Raw genomic sequence first — 21,777 nt, forward strand, 5'->3', positions numbered from 1 at the left:
GTCCTTATAAGGGCAGCAGGAGCTCAGTCACCTGGTACATTGTGACATCATAATCACTGCCCAGGATGCAGCTGGAAGGGATGCTGGAGTCAGAGAGAAACCTCTGACGACGCCATTTCCCCATGGCTGCCCTGCCGCGTGGCGATACAAGCGGGGCCGGTTCGCCATGAGGATGGGGGCCGCCACAGTATAACTTTAATTATCAGAATATTCCAAGAGATTACTTGGGAATGAAAATGACTTCCATTGTTGCTTTGACTGGCAAGTCAATGTGATTTGAATTCATTCTGAATTTCTACAAGATCTTTCAGGCTTAGATATTAGATAGTGTCTTCCCTATGGACAAGAACATGGTTTTAAATTTTCTTGTGATTGTGCATTGCGATGTTTTATCTATAAATCTTTTGCTTGCTTTTTAAATAGTTCCTCTGATGTATTTCAGTAAATTATTTGCATGATAGATTGAAAGTACAATTAACATGTCTCCACTGAATTGGCCATTTTCCTGAGGACTATTTAGTTAAATTTGAATTTCTGCTAATGTTTACTGCTCAATGGCACATTGCATTCTGATGTACTTTCTCATGATCTACATTATCTGGATTCACTGAAGAATGTTAAAATAGCAGTGATATTTTTCAACTTGTTGCAAACTTGTCTTAATTTACTTCAGGTGCTTGCTCCCGAGTTGAAACCACAGCCAATAATCCAGGGCTCAGTAGATATACAGCTTCTCTGCTTAAGGTACCATCATTACTGAGAATTGTAGCTTTGGTGCTGAACATCAATTTGTTAACCATTTTCACAGTATTCAGAGATGGTCAAAGCAAGAATTTTCTCAGTTTCTTGGCATATTTGTTCCTGTTTGTTTTGGAGCCGGTTTGAGTAGGGAGTGGTTTTCTTTTTTCATTTCTTTATGATGCTAAAGGTGAGTAATTATTAATTGTCATGAATTTGTTCGAATTTCTTTGCAATTAAAAATGTATATTATTGTACAGATTTAAATATTTAAATTCTCCTTGACATACAGTGATCCTTTTAATCTGATTTTTGATGGAGAGGAAATGTAAACTGGGAAGAGAACAGGTAATTGACAAATGTTAGAATGTTACTTTTTTTGACTAAAATCATTTAGATCTCTGAATATACATATGCAAAGAATACTTGATCTCTCCAAGACACTGCTGGTGGATTGTGATCATTCTGGAAACTTACCAAATGTTGACACAATTTTTGTTTCTTCTCTACAGTTTTGCCAAAAATATCCAAGGGGAACAAAAATTACAGATTATAAATTGTATTAAAAAAACTTTTTCCACGATTAATGCATCCTATTTCTTTGCCTGTGAACAGATAAAAATGTTTACCGTAATTCTGGTATGGCACAGTGATTTTCAGTTTGTAAACTGAACACTAAACCTATGACCCTGTTTGACTTCTAATAATTATCAGTTTCTCACCTCACTTTTTATTATTACACCTAATCAGGAGCCCTGATGAGACATATTGGGCTTTAAGTAATTAAATTGTGTTGAAGTGAACCCTGAAATGAGAATGCTTTGATGAAGAGCAAGTTTCCATATGTCAGGAATATTTTTTAATCAGTATGTCTTTAGGCAATGTAAATGTTCCAGCCTGCAGAATGTGAAATGATTCACAAGCAAGGACAGATGGATACTGTTTTCTTCCAGTCTGCTCTTCAAGTTGTTCCTTTGAAATGGCTTTTCCTTTTTAGCTTTGTTTGGCCATCTGTGGCCAGGTTTTTCCTCTCTGTCGCTGTGTCATTGTCATCCAAGCACCAGCAATGCTTGTGCCTGTCAGTAAAAGTGCAGCTGAATTTTTTTTTAACCAGTTCTTTTTATAATCCTTGGTACAGGAAAAGTCTTTATTCAGCAAACATTTCCTTTAATTGCTTTCTAATATTTGCAGGAAAAAAATGAGTTAAAGCAGATACTCTTGCTATTGGCCTCTTTATTTCCTCCCCGAGCAACTGGATCGTGTTTCACTTTGTGGATCCTTGTGTTGCTGCAGTTCCATTATGATTTTCCCCATACTTTTGACACTTGCTAATATTTCTTAATGTTACTTTAGCTCTTTAATAATTTGTTTTCTTTAGAGGAGACATTCTCAAAGGGGGTCACAACACTTTTAAGTAAAAGGCTTGTTTTATTTTCACCTTGTGTAACACAAATATTTTTAAGTAGTATGGAAGAAACAAAACTTATCTGCTTTACAGGGTGTACTGACAACTACAACAGCAGTGCGAGTATAAGACAGCTTTAATAAACTAATATGTACACTAAGAGGTCTTGTCTCTGCAAGATGAACCTGGAAGGCTAGACTGTAGCTCTGGACTGCTTTACAGACAAGGTCACCGGGATGACCCCTGGTGACCTAGTGGTGGAATTACATCTCACCTCACAGGAAAGGGGAGACAATACACTTTGAGTAGAGTACTGGGGGGGGGCACAGCTGAAATAAAGGTTAACTGTTTTGGTTATTTTTAGTGTTTAATTTTGCTATTTTTCAATCCATCTTTTAAATATTCAATCCCATTTTGTTCCAAATTTGAGAATAGGCATATATGTGGCCTTCTGAGCAATTCAAAATGTATTCTTGGACATTAGGGTGAAAGGTTGAAAGGAAAAGACATACATTTGCATGCAGTCAGAACTTTTGCTTAAATTGTAAGTGAGGAAACCTAAATCTGCAGCAAAGTTTAAATGTTGATTTTTTAAAAATGCCTGATCTAAATGAATAATGGCAATCAAACCTTGAACCATCTGATCTCTTCCAAAAGACATGTCTGCTATCCTTGAATCCTGAGGTGAGATTGCATAACCACATCTTATTATGTGCCTTATTAAAATACAGAATTTAAAAGCATCTTTCTGATGTAAAAATCCAACTTCCAGCTTTGAATATTTTCTAATTAACTTTAACATTTGCTTTTCTCACAATTTCTCACATCAGAGTAGTTTGGATCAAAGGAATTCATCAGGAAGACTAATTAACCCATCAAACTTGTCTTTCAAAAAGCAAGTCCAACTAAACAGCATTTAAAAGGCACCTAAAATATTAGCCTTTCCTGCCCAGATGTACTGCTTTGAGAAATTTCTCATTCTTTTGTGCTTCAATGACAGAAGATGTAAACAATATTTAAGGAATTCATCAGGAAGACCTGATGAATTTTACATAACTTTAGTTTGATATTTACATTCTAATAATGGTATAAGAGGCCCAGTTCCATGCTGCATTTCTCATTGACGCTGTGACTACAGGTAAGACTATGATGTCCTGGATAACAGAGATAATTTAGATTTGCAGCAGAAATCTACATCTGAGAGAATCTTGATATTCACAGTTTAGATGGCGGGGACAAGAATTGCTAATTTCAGTAGAATATCCAAACACTGTCATGCTCTAAAAGCCATGAAAATAACTATTAGGTTTCAATTCCACGTGGTTTCCAGAACAATGAGAACTTAGAAATGCTAAGGCCACTTAAGGGCTTTTTTCACATCCAGAATGGTTATCACTTAACACTTGTGGTGCAAATATCACTTGTCCATGCTTGTAAGCGAGAATGGTGTTTTTTTTTTTAAAAAAGATGACTTCTGAATAATGAAATTAAACTGTCCTATCCAACCACAACAGAATGCAAATCAGGGGTAAAGCAACTGTGTAATGTTCCAGCTGAAGCTGCTTCAAGAGGACACACACTCCCATCTCTCAATCAACTCCTCCCCCTCTCTCAATCAACTCCTCCCCCTCTCTCAATCAACTCCTCCCCGTACTAAAATATTAAGGTCATAAATATTGGCCACTGACCACTCTAATTAATATCTTTAATAGCAAGCAAAAATCCAGTTACAAGTGTCTTCAATTTGATTCCCGTTGATTTCTGTTTCAATAAAGAGTCCTTGGTACAGCTTCCTTTTGTCACTGAGGCTACTCCTGTCCTGGTTCAGCTTCTCACTGCCCATAATATGAAACAAAATGAAAAAGATCAGAGAAGCTTATCTGTTTTAGGAAAGAGCTGAGGCATTTTTAGTCTGGCATTTTAAAAGGTAAGTTTCTTAGATTATGAAATATTTTTATTTTTCAATATATAGATTCTAACTTTAGAATACTTCAGATAATGATTGGTGTCATTCCAGCTCCAGTTTCCATGTTCCTGCTGCCACCATGTGGTACATTGTTACTTACAAGGTAAAACAATATCTCTTCAAACAGTGTCGAGCATTGCTCATAGATCTTGTTTGGAAACTATTCATCAACTGATTTGGCAGAAATTAATTACGTGTCAGAGTCATTCAAAGTCGCTGAGCTACTTCATGACTTTAAAAAGCTGTAGATTCCATTGTCTACAATTGTCTCTCTGCAAGATAGAAAATCAAGTTTGAAAATTTTGTGATGGCAGAAATGAAAAACTGTGAACAACCAACCAGACCAGAGGATGATTCAGGTGTATGTGTAAGTGCATTACATTCTCTTAATTTATTCATGTATTTGGGGTTATAAAGTGCTGGTGAAGTCTAATATGGTAAATATTTGCTTGAGTGGCTGATTTAGGAACAAAACCAACATTAAACATGTAATTTAGTTCATGATATTTTGTGCATTGGGGTGTAATAGTTTGAAGAAAAGATATCGTTGGCCAATCTATTCACTGTGAAGCATATGGTAGTTTTATAATTAATGAAAAACCATTCAACATTCTTCTGTTATTTCCACTGTTGAATTTTGTTTTACTTTGTCAGTATTGGATCTACCAGTATTTATTAATTGTCATACTCAGTTTAAGTAAAAAGAGACAAAAAATATTTATTTGTAGTGCTTTGTTCACAGAATATTTGTGGTGATTATTTAGAATAATTCCCTAATGAAATAGGAACTGAAGTGCAGCAGGTGACAAAAGTGGAAACTGTTCAGAATAGTGAACAATCAAGCAGACTTCAAACTGGAAAGGGCAGATGAGCAGTGAACGGACAATGGGACCAAGAACAGAGGATGAAAAGTATCATGGAGACAAAGTCATGATAAAGATGAAACATATTATTGAGAGGGAAGGAAGCAGAGTACAAGATTAAATTTAACCAGAGAATACAATAGAATACAATTCCACTGCTCAGAAAAGAAATGAAACTTCCTCCTATCTAATGTACATTTCAGAATCAAGCAACTGTGCATACACTAAAAAAATAGCAAGCCAATAAAAGTCAGTCCAGAGAAAGGGTAGTTTGCATACATGATAAGGTTATCAAACTGGTATTTTTGAGGATATAAAGTTTTCATACAGCATGCTTTTTTGACTCCCGCCAACACCTATCCTTGCAGCATTTTCCCTTGCAGCCATGGCAATGCAATGCTCATAATTTTCACCTATTCCCTTCCTACAATCCTGGAACTAAAAAGGTCTCTCCAGGTGAAGCCATGATTTACTTGCATTTCTCCCAGATTAGTGGATTACATTCTGCATTCACAATGCGATTCCTGCAGCAGTGGAGAAAATGAATGCAGATTAGATGGCAGTTAATCTGCAGGACCTCCGTAGCCACTCTGGTTTTACCCTAACAGAGATGTACCCTTGCATCTTACTGACTTTATTTTCTCTCGTCCTCAGTTTTGATGAAGTTTCTTCAACCAGAAGCGTTGACACCATTTCTCTTCCCACAGATGTAAACTGTCTTGCTGAGTATTTCCAGCATTTTCTGTTTTATTTTAGATGCATTGTTTTCCATTTTCACATCCCTTGTACTTCATTGGAGTGTTTATTCTGCATGACCATGTTGGAAAAATGTACACTTAATTTGCTTCCATCTGACAGGGGGCTAATATGATCACAAAAACCAATATCTGTATCTAATCTAAACTGTTTTTCTGATATTGTTTTTTCAAAAATTATTATTGTTCAAGAATATTTTGGATTATGGGGAAATATTAATTCGACAGCTCCACTTTCAGATGAATTTAAAGTTGTAACAGTGGTTCCACTGTCCATTACAATGAGGGGGTGTTGTATTTCCTCAATGAATGATTCCATCAGGATAAAAGGATATTCTATACCATGCAGTTGCCCGGGTAACATGCTATCCTGTTCTGTTTATTTTAAATGATGGAATGGAACATTTATTATTTAAGATATTTACAATGAAATAGAAGGCTCTTAGCTATTCAGAATGTTGTAAACATTTGAAGTTGGTTATTTTAAGATTTATATTCTTTCATACTTGATTACATTATAAATTAAGAATCTAAATTGCTGCAAAATGTAAACAGCAAAAAATACTGGTGACAAGAAAACAAGATGATTATTTGAACTTGTTGAAATATATTAGAGTTAAACAGTTAAATTCTGAATGAAAATATTGACTGTATTCCATGAACATTAATTACAAATACTAAGGATTTAATTGGTTTAAATTATGTTGATTGAGGAAGTTGTATTAAGTTGCTTTTGCAGATAATATATAAAAATATGATTATTGTTAAGAATATTCTACATCATAAAAATAAGTTTGCATTGAGAATAATATGCTGTGAAAAGATTGTAACACCAAATGCAGTTACTAGTTTAAATGCAAATCAACAATGGTTATTACAAGATCCCATACCTGAATTCCATACTACAACTTTTTGGTACTTCCCTCCAAATGCTCTCCAAAAAATGCTCATTTATCTCCTGAATAGTAAGTGAATGAAGAAATTGCAAAACATACCAGGCTTTGCTTTGTAGATTTATTTTTGCTTCTGAATTAGAAAGTTGTAATTTCAAGCCTCACTGGAGAAACTTGATATTCAGTTTAACACTGAGAGAGTTGGAAAAGTTGCCTTTCAAACTTAAAAATTCAGATTTATTATCAGAGTACAGACAATCCTGAGATTCTTTTTCCTGTGGACCAGGCAGTATTTTTACTTATTGGTAATGCAAAAAAAAACTGTACATGACAAAAGATGCTCATACAAAAGAAATGTAAACAAACTACAATGCAGAAAAAAATCAATAATAAATAATGTGCAAAGGAAGAATCCTTAAATGAGTCTAAAGCCCCTTTTACACTTGCGTCCCACTAAATCGACTGTTCAGTGTCCTAGGATAGGAATGGTGATTTTGCTGTTCACACTTGACCACTCTTAATTGGGACACTGAACAGTTTCACACTTGCAAGGAGTCATCCCCAGGGTTCGGACTGTTCTACCTTTTACCAGTGACATCATGACATAACAAGTGATGGTGGACCTGCCCTAAATCCTGATCAATGTATTATGATCTTGTATTTGAACAAAATTAATCATGCCTAGTTATAACATAATTAAGCTTTATGTACAGCACAGTATGAACCCTTCAGCCCCTGTTGTTGTTGGGCCAACCTATTATAAACCTTTACAAGAGACAGTAGAAAAGTGCTAGCAATAGCAGACAATTTTTAAACTGCATGGGAAAGTTGGTAGCGCTATTTATACAGTGTGGGAAAGTTGGTAATGCTATCATGCACAATTTATAAAGACCATGGGGGAAAAAGGGATGGTGGTCCTGCTCTCAGAGAAAGGGCTGCATGCACAGAACACTCATGCAGGGGTTTCTTTGCCACACAGAATTCTGGGAGGGCAGGTCCACCATCCCTTTTTCCCATGGTCTTTATAAATTGTATGCAATAGTGCTACCAACTTTCGTATGCTGCTTAAAAATTGTCTGCTATTGCTATTTATTGCAGTACTAGCTCTCGTGCTCTCCCCTCCCTTCCCTTCATTTTAATCTTCCTTCACATTTCTGCACTCACACAAAAACTTGGGTCATTTCTATCCTAGAATGCAATTGCCCATTCTACACTTGCCTGATTACAACACAGGCATCTGCAGAAGCCAGGGTTTGACAAGATTTTCATTTCACACTAGATCCTTTTTAGGCCAGTTGGCCATTAATTCCTGGGAAACTTGCAAGTGTGAAAGGGGCTTAAGTTTGTTTAGGGTAGCAATTGTTCCGGAACCTGGTGGTGAGAGTCTTTTGGTATCTATATCTCTTTCCTGATGGCAGCAGCGAGCATGTCCTGGCTGTTTGCTGCTGCTCTCTGACACCAGCGTTCCATGTCGATTTTCTTGATGGTGGGGAGAATTTTGCCTGCAATATACAGGGCTGTGTCCATCACCTTTTACAGGGCTTTCTGCTCGGAGATATTGGTGCCCCATATCAGCCTGTGATGCAACCAGTCAGTACACTTTCCACTACACATCTGTAGAAGTTTGCCAAGGTTTTCTATGTTATACCAAATCTCCGTAAACTCCTGAGAATTTGGAGGTGCTGATGTACTTTCTTCATGATGACATTAGCATGTTGGGTCCAGGAAAGGTCCTCCGAAATGGTGATTCCAAGGAATTTAAACTTGCTCACCTTTTCACCTCTGATTTCTCCCAATGATCAGTGGATCGTACACATCTTGTTTTCCTTTCCTAAATTCTACAATCAGCTCCTTGATTTTGGCGTCATTGAGTGCGAGAGTGCTGTTAGTACACCATTCAGCCAAGTTTTCGATCTCCCTCTGGTATGCTGTTTCATCACTTTTTTAATACAACCCATTACCATGGTGTTATTAGCAAATTTGTAAACGGTGTTGACATACTGAGCCACACAGTCACAGGTGTAAAGTGAGTAGAACAGGGGGCAAAGAATGCAGCCCTGTGGTGCTCTAGTACAGATGGAGATTGTAGAAAAGATATTCTTGCAAATCCTCACTGATTCTTAGATGACCTAAACTGAATCTTGTGTCACTCAAATGGATGCAAAATATTTCCCGTTTTATTGCTGTGGCTTGTCCTTGGGACTATTTCATTTTGCATATCTGGATGCATCATGAAGAAAAGTTTTAGCGAACTGTACATGCTCCAAAATAAATCTTTTTAAAATAAACAATGCTGCCTACATTCTTTTGTGCATTGTCCTGTTCACCTATCACTCCAACTCATTGACCTTCACTATATTCAAATTCAAGAGCCACAAAACCACTCAAAGTTCTCTGCTTCTGGCCTCCATGTATTCCCCTTCATCAAGGAACTGCAAACAGAAGCCTTAATTATCTGCTTTTCCTTTTTAAATCTTTCTTAGAAGTTTTTAGTTGTTGTTGAAGCTTATGCCAACACCGATCAGTAATTATACCTTTGCTTTCTCCTTTATTTGTGAATAATTAAGTATCCATGAAATAGTTTGTGACTTTTCCATGTTGGACATGCTAAATGAATGAGGTAGTCGCTATGAACTACAATGTAGATTTTCTTCTGTTTTATATGCAGGTATCTGAAATATCCACTTACGTGACCAATGTCGATGGAACCAGGCCTGTGAAAAGGAAAAGCCCACGAAAAGCAAATAGGAAGACCAAATTATCACAGAGATATCAATTTGGTGAAATGACCGAGTGCTTCTTTATAAACAAAAAAATTCTCCTCCTTACATTGATGCTGGTTATTATTGTAATAATAACGTGGACCCTACTCTGGGTCTTTGTTTGTGAGTATTTCACTCGCCTACATCTGTGCTAGATTACAAACAAATGACAAGTTGAAAGCATTCATTTTGTTCTCAAATCTATCTGTTTGAGTGAGATTAGATGCTGATCCAAATATTTGATCATTTTCTATGACAACGTTGTGATCTCCTGCATTTATCATGTCTGGATCAGCAATACTATTTGCTCCTACAAATGACTTTCTGTTGTTGGAGTTGATTCACATTTTCCTATGCAATGCTTGCATGATAAAATACTTGAAGCTTCTAAGATTTGGACCTTGTTGTGTACTAAATTGAATATATGTGGCACCTCATCAATTTTTCAGAGCACAGATCAAGACCAGGCTTGTAATCAATTAATTAACTGTTTTATTGCACAATGTGATGAATATTGAATCATAAAAGTCATGGAATAGGCCTATTAGGAAAGAGGCTATTAAGTCTGCACAAGCTCTTAAAAAAAAACCATTGAATTAGTCGGTCTGTTGCACTTTTTTATCTTTTTTTTCTATAAATTTAATTGATTCAATTTTTGAAGCTCTGATTAGAATGTATTTTGGAGTACTTCATTCAGTTCTGGGTACCAAGATTTGAGGGCATGTAGGGCTTGCAATGGGTGCAGTTTATCTTCCACTGAATCACGTGGCTAAATGGAATAAATTATGCAGGGAGGTTACATAGACTTGTTGCAGAGACAGCTTGATTCTCAAAGGGGAAAACACAATTAGTTGTGAATATAATTAAACAAATTGATGACCAATGCTAATTTTGTTTGGTGGGAGGATCATTTTAAATTGAGTATCATTTTGGGAGGAACTTTAGAATCAGAATTTATTGTCCTGAACAGGTCATGAAATTCATTGTTTTGCAACCACATCATAGCCCACACATTGCTGTAAAATTGCATTGAAAAATAAATTAATGCAAAAATAAGATAAAGTGAAGCGTTAGTGGTTTTCTGTCCATTCAGAAATCCAATGGCAGAGGGAAAGAAGCTGTCCTAGAACCACTAGGTGTTCATCTTCAAGCAGCTACACCTCCCTTTCAATGGTAGTAGTGTGAAGAGGGCATAGCCTGAGTTGTGAAAGTCCTTTAGGATAGAGGTGCTTTCTTAAGTTAATGTCGCTTGTAGATTTCCTCAATGGAGTGGAGACTGATGTTCATGCTGGCACTGGCTGAGTTCACAATTCTCTGCAAATTTTTCTTGTCCTATGTATTAGCCACCAGACAGTGATCCAACCAGTCAGAATGGTATACCTATAGAGTCTTTGGTGACATACCAAATCTCCTCATACCCCTCATGAAGTATAGCTGCTGGTAAACCTCTTCATGATTGTATCAACATAGAGGCCCCAGGATAGATCTTTAGAGATGCTGACACCCAGGAATATGAAGTCCTTAACCCTTCCCACTCCTGACCTCTGAGGATTGGTTTGTATTCTCCTGATTTCTCTTTCCTGATGTTCACAATCAGCTCCTCGGTTTTGAGGGCATGGTGGTTGTTGTTACACCACTCAACTAGCTGATCTTTCTCCTTCCTGTACGTGTCCTCGTTGCTGTCTGTGATTCTGCCGACAACCGTGGTGTCATCAGCAAATGTGCAGACTGCATCTGAATTGTGCCTAACCACACAGTTGAATGTAAAGCAAGTAGAGCAGTGGGCTAAGCACGCATCCTTGAGGTGTGCTTGTATTGATGGTCAGTGAGGAGGAGCCATTGTTTCCAATGTACACTGACTCTGGTCTTCAAATGAGGAAATCGAGGATCTGGGTGCAGAGGCCCAGGGTTTGGAGCTTGTTGACCAGTACTGAAGCTATGATCATGTTGAAAGCTGAGCTGTAGTCATTCAAGAGTAGCCTGATGTACATGTTGCTGTTGTCTCCAGGGTTGAGTGGAGAGTCAGTGATATTACATCTGCTGTGGAGCAATTGTGATGGTACGTGAATTGTAGGGGTCTAGATCTTAACTTGGCAATGACCAACCTCTCAAAGCATTTCATCATGGTAGATGTGTGTGCAACTGGGAAATAGTCATTAAGGCAGCTCATCCTGTTCTTGGGCACCAGGATGATAGTTGCCCTATTGAAGCACATGAGAACCTCTGACTGCAGCAATGAGTGATTGAAAATGTCAGCGAACACTCTGGCTCATTAGTTGGCATAGATTTTCAGTACTCTGCCAGGTACCCTGCTATCAGGGCCTGACCCCTTGAGGGTTCACAGTCTTGAAGGGAGTTGTGACGTTGGCCTTAAGAGACAGATATCACAGGGTCATGAGCTTCTGCAGGAATTCTCATGGGGGTTGTTGAGTTCTCCTTCTCAAAGAAAGCATAAAAGGTATTCAGCTCATTGGGTAGTGAAACATCACAGTCATTTATGGTATTCGGTCTCGCTTTGTAGGATGTAATGGCCTGCAATCCTTGCCATAGCTGTCGAGTATCTGACTCTGCCTCAAGCATCCTTCTGTATTGCTGCTTTGCTGCTATGATGGTCTTCCGCAGGTTGTACTTGGACTTCCTGCAGGGATCTGGATCACCAACCTGAAACGCCATGGATCTTGCCTTCAGCAGGTTGCAAGTCTTTTGATTCATTCATAGCTTCTGGTTGGGATACTCCCCCTATGTGGGCACACACTCATTCACATAAAGTTGATGAAGTGGGTGACAGCTGTGGCATATTCATTTAAATTTGAAGATGATTCATTGAATATCGCCCAGACCACAGATTCAAAGCAGTCTTCAGGCACTCCTCTGCCTCCCTTGACTCCATACTTTCATAGTCTTGACCAACGGTGCTGTAGTACTCCATCTCTGCTTGTCTGCTACGTGTAGAAGTACAGCCAGGTGTTCAGACTTGCCAAAGTGCAGTCTCGGGACTGCTCAGTAGAATTGCTTCATGGTGACGTAGCAGTGGCCAAGTGTGTTGTCATCTCTGGTTTCACAGGAAAGGTGATGGTGGTAGTCACATTATTGAAATCTAAATCGCTCAAAAAGTTGTTCAGGCTCTGTCAATTGAATATTTTAAAACTCTGGTTATTAGGTATGAGGCAAGTGGGATTTGAGTGCAAATCAGCTTAAACAGAGTAAAATAGCTGAAAAGGTTTGTGGGTTTAATAGCAAATTCCGAATTGTATGTTTCTGAACCCTTGTTCTTAAGAGAGGCAGTCTGGCATGGGAAGAGCAAAGGTTACTTGTACAGCATTCCAAGTGAAGAAGACTACTCTTTCTGGCTTAACTTAAATATGGCTGGACTACTAGTTGAAACTGAACTCTATATACAGTCTTCTCTTCATCCAGTTGAGCTTGAGGGCCTCTTGGCCAAACAGGAATTCATTTAAACACTTAAACCAATGCCAGCTAATATTGATAGCTGAAAGTCAGTGTTCTAGGAACCTTGTCAAACATGTAAGACATTGGGAATTTAATAATATATTTGCTTAAGAAACTTTGAATTGTTTTTGTATTTGTTGCTTGAGCCAAAGGAGTCATTTCTTTCTTTTGTGCTAAAATATAGTTTTCCTTCCACTGAACAGTGGGAATTCAAAACAACAATGCTTTGTATTTTGCTGGATTATTCCGTATAGCTGATGTTAAATATATTCCTGAGTATCGAAGAAAAGACTCTACTGAATTTCTTCACATGGCAGATAAAGTTCTGCAAGTGGTAAGAAACTTTAATGCCACTATTTTACATGTGGTCACATAGGGAAAGTATTCGTGAACAAATTGTGTTTTAGTAAAAATAGACATCATTTGCTATAAATTGATATCTGAGTTGTTTATTTGAACACAATTGTGCTTGGATCAAACCTTTGCCATTATTGCACATTGTTGCCTTTATGTTGGTCGATTTTATATCACTGGGCAAAACTCTCTGACAGTAAAGGTTTTTTTTCCTGTCCTCTTAGATTCTCATGAGCCCAATGTTTGAGGTGTAAAACCCATTGATGGATATCACACATGATAGTTAAGGGAGGACTTGGCCATGGTGGTTGTTCCTTTTGCCTTTGCTTTCTCTCTCCAAGTTTGATCACTTTCTACATAATGGAAGGATGCTCCATAGAGGTTGGCCTCTGAAGTGCTTTCTTCATTGTTCAACTTTGTAAATTTTTTCAGGCATGATTTGAGGGTGTGAGTAAAAGAGATGAAAATAGAGGAATATTTTTTCAAAATATGGTCAGAACCTGAGTTCAAATTCTGGATGACTAAGCAAGTTAATGCATCTACTTTTAAATTTTGTTATAATGCTCGCTATACGTAGCCATCAATGTTGCTGACAGACAAGTCCTCAGCAGTTAACACTGATTTTGCTTTAAATTATAACTCCAATTTTGTTATCTTTCCATGGGACGTATTAAAAGTTCTGCATATTGTAAAAGGAATATCACAATGGGAGGTTTAAACTAGCCCTGCCTAGAAGCCTGAGACACAGCCCATGACTAAACTGAATCTGTTCTAGACTTTTATTTTAAATCTGAATATTCCTGAGAAATAAATTCAGAAACTTAAAATGTTAGAAAACTGTCAAAAAAGAACCTCAAATACATAACAAATGTAAATAAATAAATCCTTAATGAAAATAATTGCCGTATATTTCAGCGTACAAGTTGACACTTCTCCCCACCCCACCCCCAGCCTCATTTTAAGGGTTTTATGGTATATCTGGCATGACGATCCCTATTTTCTGGCTGCCTGAGGTGCCTCGTTAACCGACATATTAGTCAACACCTTCCCCGGCCCCCAAAAGCTCGCGATGCCTGAGATGGGCTGTTGACTGGTGTATACGTTGACTCTCCCCACATAGATCGCACATATTGATCTGCTGGGTGTTTGCTGGAGGTGGTTGCTAACATGGAGGGTCCATTGGCACGACGTAGCATGTGCTGGAAATATGAAGTAAGCTTTTAAGTTGAAAGTGATAGAAATGGCCAAGAAAGCCAACAATTGCGCTGCTGCAAGAAAATTTGATGTGCATGAGAAGTTGGTAAGAGAGTGGAGGAGGCAAGAAGAGACTTTTAAGAAAAATACCAAGAAAGCAATGTTCTTTGAGAAAAGGAATCACTCGTTGGCCAGAGTTGTAAAATCACGTTGCAGAATGGGTACACGAACAGAGGCAAGATTGCTACACAGTCACCCAAAATAAAGTAAGAACATTTGCACTGCAGTGGGCCAAGTCACACCCAGATCTCAGTGATGACTTTGAAGCTACTGCCTGCTGGTGCAAAAAGAAACCAAATTTGCACAGAAACGACCAAAAGATCTTGATCATGGAGTTGTAGGTTTTCACCAGTTTATTATATGTAACTGGCAGAAACACCAGTTTGCATTGGCAAATATTGGAAACATGGACAAAATCCCCATGAATTTTGACAGGATAGGCAATAGGACAGTGGAATGGAAAAGTGTTAAAACTGCAAACCAGAGGTGTAGTCCATAAAAGGACCAGGTTTACCATAGTGTTATAGTGCATGGCCAACAGGACAAAATTGAGACCCATGGTAATGTTTAAATGGTGTAAGACTATGGATAGACAATTTGTGGAACAGGTGGCCAGGGGGTTTACGCAAAGAACGGAGTTTGCTGGTCTGAGATGTTTCATAGCCACTAAACTGAGAAAACTAAAAATAATTAGCACTAAATAATACTTACATGGCAGTCATCCCAGGTGGTTTGACGTCTATATTATAAAATCTCGATGTCTGCTTGAACAAGCCATTCAAAGACCATGTGCACGAGGAATGGGATACATGGATGACGAGTGCAGAATGACGAGAGCATCACGATGTGCTGTGTAACTTCATGCTCAAGCCATGGGACAAAGTTAAAGTAGAGGCTAAAAATCATTTTAAAAAGTGTGGTATCTCTTGTGTAATTGATGGCACAGAAGATGATTTATTGTGGGACACTGACCACAAAGCTGAAGCTGCCTCATCAGATACCGACTGAGAGACGTACAATAACTGTTTAAACAGTGATATTATGGATGTGCTTCCTGCCATCTTTACTTCAGATGATGAGAGCGAGAGTGATTTTTGAAGGAATTCTAAATGTGCTGTTGTTTTCAGATGATTATAGAGATTTTTGAAGGGTGCTAATTATGTTGTTTTCAAAAAAAATGAAAATCTGTCGCAGTCAAGTTTCTTTTTTGGTTTTCAAGGGTAGACTTGTACACCAGATCAGTGCGGATTGGATTTTGAGCTGGATTTAAGGTCTCAAAAGCATATATGGCGTACAAGTTGATCTCAATTTTTGAGAATTTTTGGGTTTCATGACTCCACTTATACACTGAAATATACGGTATACTATCTTGAATGCAATAAAAGTCCAATAATCTAAACTCTCAGCTCTTTGATAGTGTTAGACAAGTAGATTTTTCCATTATTGTACAAGCACACTTTTATTTCACTTTAGTATAATAAATTTTCCAAAAAGCTCAGTGAATTTAAATAGGTGGGAAATATGCAACATTCAACCTATCCATATACTTGATCCCTGTTAATACAGACCCTAATCTACACAATTGAGACTGTGGAGATTATGGCTTTAGATACACTCTGAATCCTTTGCTCTGGCCACATCCTGTTGACAGTTTGGACATTGAATAGTAGTCCCTTTCTCTCCCCAGTTTTTAATTCAGATGCATTTTGCTTATACTTTGAAAAAGGGCTCAGGCCAAAAATTTCAATGAAATATTTATTTTTCAACTCCTATCGAAACTGTGGCACAGGCCTTTGGCTCACCATGTCTGTGCTGACCACAATGTTAATCTAGACTAATGTCTACCTGCACATTGTTCATCCCTCTATTGTTATTCTACAAAATTTCAACCTCCATTAAATGTGAAGTAAATTTAATGGAATTAGTATACAATCCCTGATAATATCATCTAAATGTATTAGGGATACATTATGAACTATCATTTTTAAGGATATTGATCTTAATTTTACCATGAGATCTTGAATTGGGAGCAGAATTAAGCCATTTGGCCCATTGAGTCTTGGCTAATGTATTTGCCTTCTCACCATAACCTTTGACACCGTTACTAATCAATAACCTATCAATCTCTGTGGCAACAAATTCCACAGATTCACCATCTCTAACTGAAGAAACTCCCCATTTTGTTCTAAAATTATGACCTTTCATTTTAATTCTGAGGCTGAGCCCTCTGATTGAAGACCCTCCCACTACTGGAAACATCCTCTCCATCCCCTTTCAATATTTAGTATGCTTCAAACAAGAATCTCCCGCCCCCCCACCCCCCCTCCCCTTCATACTTATAAACTCCTGTGAGTATAGATTCAGAGTCATCACATGTTAACCCCCTCGCTTCTGGGATCATCCTTGTAAACTTCTTCTGGACCCTCTCCAACACCTTGGAATATAGTGCCCCAAACCACTCAGAATACATCATCGGTGGTCTGCTCAATGTTTTATAAAGCCTTGGCATTACCTCTTTGCTTTTATATTCTTGAATGCTCAGAATAAATGTTAATGCATTTGCCTTCCTTGGTATCATTCAACCTGCAAGTTAACCTTCAAGGAATCCTGCACTAGGACTACTAAGTTCCTTTGGACCTGCACTTTCTGAATTCTCTCTCATTTAGAAAATAGTCAACATCTTTAGTCTTTCTACCATAGCGCATGACCAATCATGCTGTATTCCATCTGTCTCTTCTCCCAACCCATCTATTTTCTCTGGTCTTCCAGCTTCCTCAACTTTACCTGCCCCTCCACCTATCTTCAGATCATCCACAATGCTGGCCACAAAGCCATCAAATCTACCATGTAAATAATTTATGCACAGCGTGAGAAGGAGCAGGCCCTACACAGACCCCTGTGGAACACCACTAGTTACAAGTAGACAGTCCTTCATTCCTGCACTTTGGCTCTGTCAGTCAGACAATTTTCTATCCATGCTGGTACCTTTCCCTTAATACCATGGGCTCTTGTGTTGGTTAGCAGCCTTATAATCTATTATCTTTACTATTTTGTATGACTCAATGGTATAATCTTCACACTTGCCCTCAAGGCATTGATGCAGGAACATCAATCTACTTTGAGTACTCAGTGATGTGTGCACAAGAATTTTTAAAAAGTCAGTCTAATGCATTCTTCAAGTCAATCTTCTTTCTGAAATTTAACTTCATTTCATAAGGAGTACTTTGGAATTTGATTTAGTGTCTGACCACTCCATCGCAAATTGACATGCATAGAGCCACAGGCTTTGATGTTTAAGGCCATATTTTGTCCTAAATATGTTCTTAACAAGTAAAATATTTGTTTTTATTTCACTTTTGAACATTGTACTTCTCTTTCAGATGAACAATGTTTATCGGAAATCACTTTTCTCCAAGATGTACAAGCAATCGACCATTTCTGACTTGAGGTATTGCATTTCTAAATGTGTTCTTAGTAAAGATCAAAGGCTGAATTACTGGAATTTATGTCAAGTTGCCTAAACATTGTGCTTTTTTAATATAAAAATGAATGAAGCCTGAGAGAACAGTGGCATCTCTGAAAAATTGCGGGGGCGGGGTGGGGGTGGGGGTGGGGGGTGGGGGTGGGGGGTGGGGGTGGGGGGTGGGGGTGGGGGGTGGGGGTGGGGGGTGGGGGTGGGGGGTGGGGGTGGGGGTGGGGGGTGGGGGTGGGGGTGGGGGGTGGGGGTGGGGGGTGGGGGGTGGGCGATGAATGGAAATGTAACAACTTGATGAAGAACAATTATTGTATCTTTGTTCTCTTTGAGGTTGATTTAAGGTTAGCATTGACAGAACACATCAATCAACAACATGGTATTTTGAAATAATGTTCCTGGTTTAAAGAGAGTTTACAATCAGCTGTTAAACCATGACAGAGTAGAGGCTGGGTTTTGGAAAGGTTCCTTGGGATGCTGGTTCGCAAGTTTCAGGCTTTGTCATCACAATCTTGGATACTTTTGTCCTTGCAAGTTAGTCTGAGTCTATTTATGCCAGTTGAAGTAAAGATTTTATGCTTGAACTATTCTCCAGAGTTTCTTTTGTAACCTTTGCTATTAGTGCCTGATCAATGATAAGAACAATGTTTCAAAAATAATTTTCTTGGAAACATTTCCGTGTAGTAAGTTTCCATATAAGGAGATATTATTTAACCTAATGAATTAAAAAAAACTGCAAATATGGGTATCCAAATTAAAAACAGAAAATGCTGAAACACTCCAAGTCAGATGGCATCTATTGAGAGAGGAAAAGAAGTTATTTCAGGTCAATTACTTTATTAGAACTGGAACATTGTTTCTCTTGTGGCTCATTTGAACATAAAGTACATTAGAAAATAAGAAATGGGAGCAGGAGTAGGCCATCTGGCCCATTGAGCCTACGCTACCATTCAGAGTTCATGGCTGATCTGATGATAGGCTCATCTCCACCTATCTGCCTTTTCCCCAAATCCCTTAATTCACCAACATTGTAAAAATCTATCCAATCTTGTCTTAAATATATTTACTGAGGTCGCCTCCACTGCTTCAATGGGCAGCGCATTCCACAGATTCATCACCCTCTGGGAAAAGCAGTTCCTCCTCCTCTCTGTCCTAAATCTACAACCCTGAATCTTGAGGCAATGTCCCCTAGTTCTGGTCTCCCCCACCAATGGAAACAAATTAGCAATGCTTTTCATAATTTTCTAATAGCTATCACCAAAGAAGTCCTCTCATTCTTCTAAATTCCAGCGAGTACAGTTCCACACGACCCAACCTCTCATCATAGACTAACCCCCTCATCTCTGGAATCAACCTGGTAAATCTCCTCTGCACCGCCTCCAAAGCCAGTACATCCTTCCTCAAGTACGGAGACCAGAACTTCATGCAGTTCTCCAGATGTGGCCTCACCAGTACCTTGTACAGTTGCAGCATAAGCTCCCTGCTCCTAAACTCAATCCCTCCAGCAATGAAGGCCAACATTTAATTTGCTGCCTTGATCCAATCTTTTGCAGTTCATGCACAAGCACCTGGTCCCTCCCCCCAAAGTACTTCTGCACGGCAGCATGCTGCAATAGTTTTCCATTTAAATAATACTCTGATCTTTCATTCTTCCTTCCAAAGTGGATAGTCTCACATTTACCAACATTGTACTCCATCTGCCAGACCCTTGCCCATTCACAGAATCTATCTATATCTCTCTTTATCCTCTACACAATTTGCTTTTCCACTCAATTCGGTGTCATCAGCAAACTCAGATACACGACACTCTGTCCCCTCTTCCAGGTCGTTTATGTATACTGTGAACAGTTGTGGGGCCAACACTGACCCCTGTGGCATCCTGTTCACCACCAATTGCCAACCAGAGAAACACCTCTATATCTCAACTTTCTGCTTTCTATTGGTGAACCAATCCTCTATCCATGTTAATAAATAACCCCCAATTCCATGTATCCTGATCTTCTGCACGTCTTAGTGACACTTTATTGAACTCCTTCTGGAAATGCAGGTAAACAACATCCACCTACTCCACTCTATCTATTGTGCTCATTACATGCTCAGAGTTCCAGTAAATTTGGAAAACAAGACCTACCTTTCCTAAATCCATGCTACATCTGTCTGATGGATGGATTTTGCTCCAGATGCCTCACTAATTCTTCTTTAATGACAGCTTCAAGCATTTTCCCAACTACAGATGTTAAACCAATTGCTCTATAGTTCCCTGCCTTTTGGCTACATCCTTTTTTAAATAGCGCCGTGACATTCCAATCCACCAAGACCTGTCCAGGGTTCAGAAAATTTTGATAAATTACCACCAAGCCTCGACTATAACTTCTGCCATTTCTTTCAATGCCCTGGGATGTATTCCATCAGGATCAGGGAACTTGTCTATCTTTAGACCCTCAAGTTTTCTGAGTATTATCTGTTTAGTGATAGCTATTACATCAAATATTATCATTCGAACAAATAACACCGATGTGCACCATTTTTTTATCCTTTTATTTCAATCACAGTCAAACCAAGTTAAATCAAATACCATCCAATAACCTCTCATGCAAATAAACAATATATTTATTGACAACACTATTTTAACCAATGAGTTGCAAGAAGAACGGTGCTCATGGCTCAGCATACTGTTTACTGTATGAATAACCATGTCAGCTAACAACAGATTCCATATAGTGGAGGAAGATGAAACTGCAGCAACTCCTTCCAAACATTTACAATAACTAAGATTGATCATCTCCACTCTGGTGTCCTATAACTGGTCACAATAAGCATCCATAAATAAATGGAAATTCTAAGCTTCAGTTTAAAACAAAAGGTGAATCCATATAATTCAAACTTAATGCCATGTTGATGGAAGTTGTTTTTGATGAGAATGAACCTACTTAGAAAGTTGCTTGTGTTTCTTCTGCAGTGAGAACAATAATGGTGGTGTCCTTGTTCATTTCTGGATCGTCTTTATGGTCCCATATATGAAGACTTTGTTTGTGTGTGAGGACTGTGTCAGTGCTATCTTGAAGGACTCTATCCAGACAAGTCTGGTAAACCGTACATCAGTTGGTTACCTCCTTGGACTTCCTGTGGACATGGACTCGATTATTGTTAATGGTATTTTTTGGCACACTGAATCTTGTATTTGTTTGAAAACACCATCTTGTGCAATATATGTAAACAACCCAGAATTTGCAAAGTAATGAGGCCAAGACTGCCACACCTGCCCTTATTATTGTTGAAAAGTAATGGGTAAATTCCTGCTTCAATACATATGCTGACAAAGGCAAAAATTCAGTTTGCTATAAATGATGTCACTTCCACAAGTTCCTCTTGTAGACTTAGCATATGGAATCAAAATGAACTTCAGCTACTTGTTATTCTGTTGTGTTGCCCAATGAGAGCAATCATGTATCATTTAGACAGAGCATCTGATATGATCTTCGTCCGATACTGCATTCATTTTGAGTGTAAAGTTGCAGTTCCACAGATTAAAAACTGCAAATTAAAAATAAATCAAATATTTGTAGTTTGCAATCTGATACTTTTTTTTTCAAAATCCTGCACATTTATCCCAACCATTATTTCACCTTGTGTACAATAATGTCATCAAGGACAATATTTCCTGCTTCATGCACGAGACTTCTTTCATCTATCTGATCAGACAATTTGGAGACTGTCCAGTGGTTGGATTTCACAGATGCTGCCAATAAGATTATATATTGAAGTTGATGTCAGATTAGGGAAACTCTATGCTTTAGAGCCTATTGAAATTTTGGACTAGTTTTTGTTTGTCAATGGATGACTACAAAATCTTGGCAATCTCTTA

General features: G+C 38.3%; 1 protein-coding gene across 17 annotated transcripts in view; it reads left to right on the forward strand.

Moving 5' to 3' along the window:
• Nucleotides 1-21,777, forward strand: part of tmprss7 (transmembrane serine protease 7) — a 57,870-nt gene continuing 36,093 nt past the window's right edge. For 5 of the 17 annotated variants that reach the window (XM_069888539.1, XM_069888547.1, XM_069888545.1 and 2 more), the window contains exons 1-8: nucleotides 5-261; nucleotides 674-744; nucleotides 4,161-4,212; nucleotides 4,424-4,476; nucleotides 9,289-9,505; nucleotides 13,036-13,166; nucleotides 17,821-17,888; nucleotides 20,872-21,065. In XM_069888539.1, coding sequence (XP_069744640.1) covers nucleotides 231-261; nucleotides 674-744; nucleotides 4,161-4,212; nucleotides 4,424-4,476; nucleotides 9,289-9,505; nucleotides 13,036-13,166; nucleotides 17,821-17,888; nucleotides 20,872-21,065 — 817 coding nt within the window. In that variant the 5' untranslated portion in view covers nucleotides 5-230. Of the gene's footprint in view, nucleotides 262-673; nucleotides 929-1,030; nucleotides 1,087-4,160; nucleotides 4,213-4,388; nucleotides 4,477-4,511; nucleotides 5,682-9,288; nucleotides 9,506-13,016; nucleotides 13,167-17,820; nucleotides 17,889-20,871; nucleotides 21,066-21,777 lie in introns of those variants that run through there. The other 12 variants (XM_069888543.1, XM_069888544.1, XM_069888548.1 and 9 more) reach the window with 12 other exon arrangements.

Source organism: Narcine bancroftii, chromosome 7 (assembly GCF_036971445.1).
Source record: "Narcine bancroftii isolate sNarBan1 chromosome 7, sNarBan1.hap1, whole genome shotgun sequence".
NCBI lineage: Eukaryota > Metazoa > Chordata > Chondrichthyes > Torpediniformes > Narcinidae > Narcine > Narcine bancroftii.